At 37.2% G+C, this 9,769-nt stretch overlaps 1 protein-coding gene and 1 non-coding gene across 2 annotated transcripts; both read right to left on the bottom strand.

Annotated features, from left to right (window-relative positions):
- Positions 1 to 1,781: 1,781 nt before the first annotated feature.
- On the bottom strand, positions 1,782 to 1,853 carry TRNAQ-CUG (transfer RNA glutamine (anticodon CUG)). Its single transcript has one exon. It is a non-coding gene; the product is annotated as a tRNA-Gln (tRNA).
- Positions 1,854 to 8,313: 6,460 nt separating this feature from the next.
- LOC104597634 (uncharacterized) lies at positions 8,314 to 8,826 on the bottom strand. Its single transcript, XM_010259289.2, has one exon. It carries the CDS (start codon positions 8,824 to 8,826, stop codon positions 8,314 to 8,316), a length of 513 nt encoding a protein of 170 aa, XP_010257591.1.
- Between the last annotated feature and the right edge of the window lie 943 nt (positions 8,827 to 9,769).

Raw genomic sequence — 9,769 nt, 5'->3', positions numbered from 1 at the left:
TTTGATCGGCTACTTATTGATATTGATACCCACTGAACACAATCTAATCATAGCAATTGGGAACATCTAACAATGGGAGATGCTCTCGATGTGTGTGGCTATAATATCCATGTGTGGGTAGAGTATAAACAACATTGGGAATGTGTGGCCTTTGTTCTTAGGCAGATAAAGACCGAGGCCTTATTAATTGTTTAGTAAATTATTTACCGAGTAAGTATTTCATAAATACACTTTCCTTGGTAAACGAAATTAATAAGGCCACGTTTGGTTCGCAAGAATAGGGGTTTAGAATTGAAATTGAAATGTGTTATTCTGATTTCAAATGTTTGGTTGGGCGGAATCAGAATTACATTTCTACTTCTGTTGGAAGGGCATTCTCCCATTTGAAGAAATGGATATTCTCTGTTTCTTTCTTATGAATGAAATCTCATACTTGCTGATTTTAATTCTCATTCTCATTCCTGTCTGAATCAAACAGATTATGGGAATGAATCATTCCGATTTCAATTCTGGAGGATTCCAATTCCGATTCTAACTACAAACCAAACGGACCCTAAGTTTGACAATTTACCATTTTTACTCATATATTCTATTTTTACAAATAGCAGTTTTATCCAATAATATTTTGGCATATTTAAGAAGGATATCATATTTCGAGACAAGTGACAACTTTTCCATTGACTAATCCCCCCCCACCCCCCCTCCACCGGGCTCAGACTTAAGTTGGGCCAAATTTTGAGTGGATGCAGCGAGGTGGTGTGAAATGTTAGTGGGCCAAGCCCAAAGGCCGACCTGTAAACAGGTCTATTACCCATATCTGAAGTAATAAGAAAACACCGACTTTTTTCTTACTTCGTATAAAAAAGATTACTTCCTTGTGATTCATAGATAGATTAGTGTATGCAATAAGGTGGATCCAGATCTGAATTTGTCGATCCAACTTAGATCCAATTGACATGGTCCATATATACCCGTTCCATTTTATCAAGTGAAATGAATTTTGACGCGAGTAATGGTATTTAGATTGGACCCACAATTTGTTGGACTTCATTGTTTGTAAATTGAGATCACATACATTTCAGAATATAGGCTCAATTTGAAAAGAATACAAATACAAATATGTAAAGTGCAAATACAAATATAAATATGTAAAAATGTGTAAAGTGTAAATACATACAAAATATAAAGTTTTGTATTCTATATTTTTGTATTTATACTCTTATGAACTAAAAGTTTAGTTTGGATTTGGAATGAGTACAAATACAAATATGTAGAATACAAATACAAAACAAAAGGTTTTACACTCTACATATAAAATACAAGGTTCAGTTTAGAAAGAATATAAATACAAATATGTACAATGCAAATGCATACACAATAATATAAAATATAAGATTCTATATTCTACATATTTGCATTTGCACTTTTTCCAAACTGAGTTTGGAAGCAGTACAAATGCAGTACAAATATAAGGTTTTGTACTCAGTTTAGAAGCAGTAGAAGTACAAATATGTATAACATAAATATATACAAAATATAAGATTTTACACTCTACAAACAAAAGATGGTATAGGAAAGGAAAAACAACATTTAAAACGGAACAACGGTCAATAAAAATAAAAAGAAAGTTACACTGCGATTTGAACTCGGGTTACTGGATTCAGAGTCCAATGTCCTAACCATTAAACCATGGGACCTCGGCGCCTCATTATCTTTAGGATACCTAAACGAGAGGAAAATAACATTAAAAGCGGAACAACGGTCAATAAAAATAAAAAACAAGGTCCCACCGAGATTTGAATTCGGGTTACTGGATTCAGAGTCCAATGTCCTAACCACTAGACCATGGGACCTGAACACTTTATTCTCTGTAGGATAATTATTTTTATACGATGTTATTATAAACTCCCCACAGCATATTTCCAATGTGTATTAAAAACATGTCCGGATGATAATATCAGTCCCGATCATTGATAGAGATTCCCAATACACGACATAGATGTGTTATAGGGCATTATGGGGTGACTCCTCATGGAGCAAAGATGTGATCTCCCTTCTTTCTATTCGCTTTAGGCAGAAGTTAGAACTGAAAGAAATGCAATTGAACCAACACATAGAATCTCTCTCTGCCCATTGAAGGAATCAAAATCCTGGTATATATGACATTCTTTTTTCTCCTAGCATTAATGGATTGGCTCAGCTGCCAATAAATTATGTTCCAACATGCTCTGATATCGTACATCTCACCATGAGACTGAGAGTCTGAGACCAGGGGCGGAGTTAGGATTTTATGTTAGGGGGGTCAAATACTAATTAACATAGAGGGGTCAAATGTTAATAAAACAAGGGTAAAGGGTTAAAGTATAAATGAATCATCAATAGGGATTGTGGGGATTTTCAAAGCATAGGAGGGTCATTACTCCCCTCCGCCACCCCCTGGCTCCGCCCTTGTCTGAGACCTATGTATGAGATGAATCCAAATTTGCCCTTCACACCAATCTTACATTATTTGAGCCTCACATTTGGAACATCTCCATATTTATAAATTATCAATTGCAATTGCAATGTGATATGAGGTTGGTGTAAGGTGCGCCTTATGAGAAGTAAATTCGATTTCATATGAAATGTGTGGGACCTGATCATTTTGAAAGCACATTGAAACTATTTTATTGGCAACGTATCCAAACCCCATATTAATTATGGCTATGTTTTGAGCCGATTATGTTTTTCAAGAAAACGGCATTAAGTCAATGCCATATTGGATATTTGTTGTTTGGGAAAACGATCCTTATTTGGTTGGATTTTTTCAAGAAAATTAAAAAAAAAAAAAAAAACTTTCTCATAACATGCCTTAGAGATGGGAAAAGTCTTGGCATGAAAAAAATGCCCTTACCCTTTGGGCAAATTCTCATTTTTATATCATTGCTAGCAATGTTTGCTGATGCAGCGTTAAAAAAATGCCTAAGTGACAGCAATGAAACCAAATTTGTGCCCCTAAGCGATCAATGAGGATCCTCGGTTGGATCAAGGGGTAGGATTCCTCTTGACAATTCGTGCCCTGAAAGAGACTTAATTTGCAGAAAATCCTGACACATTTTTTTTTAGTGAAACGAAAACATCGCTTCTGCAAAATCAAGATACTGTTGAGGTATTGATGCTATAGGCTTAAAAAGGTAATTTGGCCCTTTTCTGGATTGGGAATGTAAATCTCAGGGTTCTAAAGGTAGACCAGTATTTCATTCATTCCCGTAGAAGACTTGACCAAAGGGACCTGGTTCTGCACTTTCTTTTATGGGGAGTCAAAGAGGAGAAAAAACCCTTCTTTTTGAGAAGTGGAGGAAGGAGGGAACAGAGTTTAACCCCAACCATTCAGAAAAAGAAGTAATGGTTGTGTGACTGTGGTCTTATGGAAATTCAAAATCACGTCCCTGTCTTCACTTGATCGAATAGGAGAAGCAATGGTGAGCTTATCAAAGCAAAGTTGGATTGGTTCCAGGCTCAGATTGAAAAGAGTATAAATACAAATATGTACAGTGTAAATACATGCAAAATAATACAAAATATAAGGTTTTGCACTTTATATATTTGCATTTATACTCCTTTCAAACTGAGTCTGTGTAACAAATCCTGGAGCAACTTATTCCCATATGTCTGGAGTTAGACCAAAAAAAAAAGCCTCAGCCCTTGAAGTTTGAGGAAATGTGGTCCACGCATTTAGATTGCAAGGACCTCATTTGCAATGTATGGAATTCTCCTGTTAAAGGATCAACTCAAGAGAAGGTCTATAAAAACTGTAAATTCCTTAGCTCTGCCCTTTAAAAGTGGAATGGAGAAGTCTTCGGCAATGTCAGAAAGCAGATTGATGGTTTAAAAATTTGCATTCGAAAAGAGATTGAGGCCCCAACTCCTCTTAGTGATGTGAATAAATTTAAATCTTTAGAGAGAGAAATATGGAGATAAAAATCCAACCCAATTACAAAGTTGAAGGACAAAAGTATGGAATAAAAATATGTGAGCCCAAAAAGCTAGAATATCTTGGCTTAAATATGGAGATAAAACTAGTAGATTTTTTTCATGCCCACACTATGAAAAGAAAAGCAAGGAACAAAATTTCAAAGTTGAAGGACAAAAGTAATAGGGAAAATTTCCGATTAGTACCATGCACTTTGGGCCTAGTGACACTTTGGCCCCCTGAACTTTAAAATGCGACAATTCAATATCCGAACTTTTAAAACGTGCCAATTTAGTACTTACCGTTAACCAACCATTAAGTGGCATTTGAAAAGACATAAATGTCCTTTGAGTGTCATATAATTTTCTTTATCAGCCATCCAAATGTTAACAAAAAATAAACAATCCCAAGTCCTTGCCTCTTCTATTCAAGAAAGTTGGGAATGCCCACTAATATGTGACCTTATTTTTCTTAAATAGTAGAGAAATGGATTTGGAGATGCTCATTTTTTGTCAATGTTTGGATGGTTTATAAAGAAAATTAGATAACAATCAAAGGGCATTTTTGTCTTTTCAAATGCCACTTAACGGTTGGCTAACAGTAGGTACTGTATTGGCACATTTTAAAAGTTCAGGTACTAAATTGTCACATTTTAAAGTTCGGGAACTAAAGTGGCAGTAGGCCTAAAGTACAGGATACTAATCGGGAATTTTTCCAAAATAATATGTAGATTGAGGGTCATTACGAAATTTCAAATCTCTTAAATCAACATTTTCTAAACATCTATAGGACCTCTCACTCGACAAGCATTGGGGACCCGGTAAGTGTGTGGGACTTTGTTGTTACAGCTAAGGATAATAGTACCCTTGATTGTGAGGTGATAAATGATGAAATCAAGACAGCCCTTTTCCAAATATAACCTACGAAGGCCTCGGGCCCAGATGACTATCCGAACCTATTCTTCCAAAAATACTAGGATGTGGTGGGGAAGGATTTCATAAGGCAATTAAGGATTTCTTTTCAACAAGGGAGTTAACTGAGGATCATACCCAAAGTCAAATCTCCTGAGGACCCAATTCATTGTCGGCCTATTAGTCTTTGCAACACAATTTACAAAACAATAGCAAAAATTCTGGTTAATAGGTCGAACCAGTGCTAGATAGATATGTAAGCAAAAATCAGAATGCTTTCATCCTAGGGAGGGTTATTAATGACAATATTCTTATTGCTCATGAGGTCATCCATTTCATGAAAAACAGTAGGGCAAAAAAGAATTTATATATGGCCATCAAGTTGGACATGAACAAAACTTATGATAAGATAGAATGGGATTTCCTCAAAGGGGTGATGGAAAAATGGGGTTTGGGCAGAAATGGATTAATTGGGTTTTGACTTGTGTTTCAACTATTTACTATCAAATATTAGCGAATGAGGATGACCCTTTGTCTCCCTACCTTTTTATTTTGTCTACTAAAGTCCTCTCTTAGGAAATCAATGCTTTAAAATCTTAGAATTCTTCAATAGGAATAAAGCTCAATTCCCAATGCCCCACCATTTTTTATCTTTTCTTTGTAGATGACAGTGTATCTTCACCAAAGCCACACTATAGGACGGATCAGTGTTGGTGGAAGCCCTCAAGGACTACGAAAGAGCCTCTGGATTTCTCCAAGTCTAAAATTTTTTTCAACAAGGGTCTGCATTAAAAACTTCAGAAATTACTAACCAAAGCTTTCCATTTAAAAAGGGTGATTGTCCCTTCGAAGTACCTTGGGCTCCCAATGCAATTTGGTACCTCATTATCACGGTGGCTCTACTTATTTTCTTGCAAACAACCTAGATTTGGAAGATAGAACTCCCAGGTCCACTCACAAATCTAAGTGGAAACTAATCTGGTCCTTACCTACTGAATAGAAAATTAAGACTTTATCTAGAGATGGTGTCGTGAAAGCATTGTAATCAATAATCTGCTGTCCAAACGATAGTTGGGTAATACAAGCCAGTGTCCTCTTTGTAACAAAGCTCCTGAAACAATGTTGCATGCCTTAGTTTCATGTGATCATGCCAAAAGGTTCTGGTTTGCAAGCCTTTTCAATGCAAATATGAATAATGTGCCAAGTAATTCCAAGTTTGATGACTGATTTCTCAACTGGACCATTAACTGTTGTGCTCTAAAAGAAAGAAAGTCTGAATTACTTTCTTACATAGCTCTAGTTAATTATCTGGAACATATTGAAAGCTAGAAACTTAGCTTTTTTCGAAGGAACTGATGTTGATCCCATTGTCATTATGAATCAAATTTCCAGACAGGTGAGGGATCTCTCCCAGTCGATGTTGGGCCCACTACACTCAAGATTCTGGTTGCAAGGTACCTGGCTAACTTGGCCGCTGAATGAAGCCTCTCAGTCTTCTACTATTTTTTGGTGGCCCCTAGTTCAAGGCTCAGTAAAGGTTAGCAGTGCATCAATGGGGGTTTTGAAGGAGGATCTAAGGCTAGCTTTGGAGCAGTTATTCAAGATAGTTCAGTTTTTTGCGTTGCAACTAGTTATGGTCTTGTGGTTGCTACTGTTGGAGAAGATGGGTCACTGTAATTTTGGAGGAGAAGCTCTGAGGCGTGTCTGAAGACATTGTCTTTAGAACGTTATTTGCCTTCACTCAGTTTTATTGAGTTTGCTGTTGGGTTATAGGCAAATTTGTTCCCATGATACAACAGAGCCTTTGGGCGAGAATCTGCAACCAGCAAAGTTGAAGAATCTCCAAAGAAACCTTTTGTGAGACTGTAGCAGACCGGACTGAGAGAGAGAGAGAGAGTGAATTTCGAAATTGTGTGTTTTGGAGTCTGATTCATGCCCCTTAAATAATTTGTGAAGAGGTATGAAGAAAAGGTAAGTGCTGGTTTAGAGAAGGCACCTTGAACAGTCACAATTTCAAACATTGTGACTGTTTAAAAAGTAGTTAACAGTTGGTGACTGTTAACTTTGAATTGTGCCTCTTGATCACACCCGATCGAATCATGACCGTTGATCTCATCAACAGTGATCAACGGTCATCAACGCACCAAAACCAGAGCCGCCCATCGCAAGCAAAGTGTGCCTCTAAAGCGCCCCATTGCGCCGCACACACGCGTGCACGCGCGTTACACGGTATCGAATCCCCATACTCTCCTCTACTAATTCTAAAGAGTGTAAATCAGCTCCTATTGAAATACTGAAAACAAAACTTATAATTTTCCAATGTGGGACAAGTTCAAAACTGGTTTTGTAAGAGAAAAACTGATTTTTCAACCAAGTGTACAGGTGTAACTTCTCATGTAATTGACCAATCAAACCCATTGGATTTAATCTCTTATGAGATTAAAATCCAGCAGCTACTTCGGCTCTTCAGGGTAAAGCCATGGCAATTTATCAAGGCCTCCTCTTGGTGGGGGCGTACGGGGCTCAAGAAAGTGATAGTAGAATCAGATAATTAATTGCTGATAAACGAGTTTAAAGTTGATTCACAAGATTGGTCGGTAGCTAGAGGTTTTTTTAATTTGTAAGGACATTTATATGCTGGCTATTAGACCCCGTTTGGTATGTCTTTTCATGTAGGCTATCGGTTTTTTAAAAGTTTGGCGGTTCATGTTATCATCTTTTCCCATTTTGTTGGAAAAATATCTAACCACTAAAAGATGTTATGCTGAAAAGATGCACAAAGCCCATTTTCTGTGATTTTTGGGAGTTTTTTTTTCAACATGCCTTCATGCGAAAAGACATGCTTTAACCAAACAGTCTTTAAGCTGTCAAAATCTTACGCCCCCCTGCTTTAGTGACCTCTGAATCTCTGATGTTCAATAGCCTGATTTTTGTATCGTTGTTGTTTTGATTAATGGATATTTAGCTTTTCTTCTCGGGAAAAAAAACAAACAAACAAACAACAAATAAAACCGTTCTCTCACGGAGAAACAGCACCAGCTTCAAACAGGTATTATAATGTCCCATTCCGGAGCCAATGACAGGAATTTGAAAACAAAAACTTTTGGGAGAATGACTGATGAGTTCAGGTCAGAATTTTTTTAGCTCGACCATACAGAGAGATGAATACTGACCATGAATTGATGGTAAATCCACAGGCAGGAGGAGGGGGCTGGAGGTCGTAATTCAGAATTTTGCATTGAGCTAGAGTGAACTTAACCCATTTTTTTTAAACTAAACTTGCAGCAATGCTATTAATCAATTATAACATAATATGATGAATATAGCAGATCACATAAACAGAAAGCCTATATTGCTTTCTTGTACGTATAGAAGTAATGAAATGGCCGATGTGTATTTGCTAGAGTTGAACCACATCCAGTCGTCCACCCACCAAGAATATGATTCTACCTACGTTTTCAGACGCAGAACAGGCTTTTTCCGAGAACCCAGATGTGGATCTCGCTTCACCTTGATCAAGTGACTCAGGACTTTAATATAACGACTTACCAATCCACCAGTCTTCACCCCCTCCATGCCCTCTGCTTGCTGCTTCGTCACCAACTGTAGCTGATTTTCTTGGGTGAAGTGATGACCGAGTGATTTCCCACTTCGACCACGCTTCCCTTCTTCTCCATCACCCAGTTTCTCTTCTCCTTCATGGATCAGTTCCTTCAGGCTTCTACGATCAATGCCATCCTCCTCCACCTCACCGATTCCCGAAGAAGGATTCTCTGTTTCAGGAGAAGATTTGACATTCTCTGTTTCGGGAGAACATTTGACATCATCCTTCTTGTCATCATCTCCTGCTGTGATAATGGGATGAATAGGTTGATCTGATACTTGAAGCTTTATGGGTTTTCTGGTTCTTCTGGACATGCTAAGGTCATAGTGGCGCTTGCTGGGATTGCACTCACTTCCCATTGTGGAACAGGGTTGCAAGAATGATCAATTTCCTTCTCACTTATCATGCTTGGAGGAAACAGAGATTAATCAAGTTAATTCTTTGATTGCTTTAAAGAAGGAGCATGTTCGAGATTTCTTGGTGATAAATCAAAAGTAAGTTCTGGGTTTTCCAGGAGGTGAAATGTCTCTTTCGGGTCCTCCATCACCAATTGAAAGATCAACCCTCTACAGTGGTAGCTGACCAGTTGAGCAGAGGAGATGGCACCAAACTCTACGACCATCTGTCATCTGATTAAAATGCAGTTGGTCTCCTTCACTGTTATGTATCCAAGCCTCTCTCTCTCTCACACACATATTAAATCACCGTTCTACAGTCTGCATTGCCTAAACCAACAAAATCTCCAAAATATATTCACTAATTTTCAAGGCACCTATGCATGGCGTAGGCAAAGGATTTTTTAAAATAAAAATATTAAGCCTAGCAGCTAAAGGTAGTTCTGGATGTTCCATGGCAACCAGCAACCATCATATCAAAATATAGAAAATCAATATATTCTTAAGAAAAAAAAAGAAAGAAAATAAAATTAAAAAAAAAATTATAAGGGTCAAACCCCAGGTTTTGTCTTAAAAGAAGAAGAATGTATTGATTGAAAAAACATTGTTAAGGTCTCTAGGTTCAGGTTTTCAAGTCTCTAAGAGTTCAAGACTGCATATAGCAACATAGGTGTTGATTAAACCCTAAACAAGAAAATGATAAAAGGAAATTAGTATATAAGTCCCAAAAATTAATATTTCAACTTAATATGTCTATTTTATCATCACAATTTCAAAAAAAAAAATAAGAACATACAAATATTTCATAATATACAAATTAGCTTGGCTGTTAATTGTTAAACAAGGCAATCTTCCATGGGTGGCCTTATGGCCTACACCTAGAGGTCGTCTTGACAACTATCTATAT

This window comes from Nelumbo nucifera, chromosome 7 (assembly GCF_055504915.1).
Source record: "Nelumbo nucifera cultivar China Antique chromosome 7, China Antique-T2T, whole genome shotgun sequence".
In the NCBI taxonomy this organism is placed as follows: Eukaryota; Viridiplantae; Streptophyta; class Magnoliopsida; order Proteales; family Nelumbonaceae; genus Nelumbo; species Nelumbo nucifera.
Note: the sequence above shows the minus strand (reverse complement) of the source record. Positions and strands in the feature narration are given on the sequence as shown.

Excerpts from the sequence above, each read along its gene's own strand:
- LOC104597634 (XM_010259289.2), bottom strand. The coding sequence starts at position 8,826 with ATGGGAAGTGAGTGCAATCCCAGCAAGCGCCACTATGACCTTAGCATG.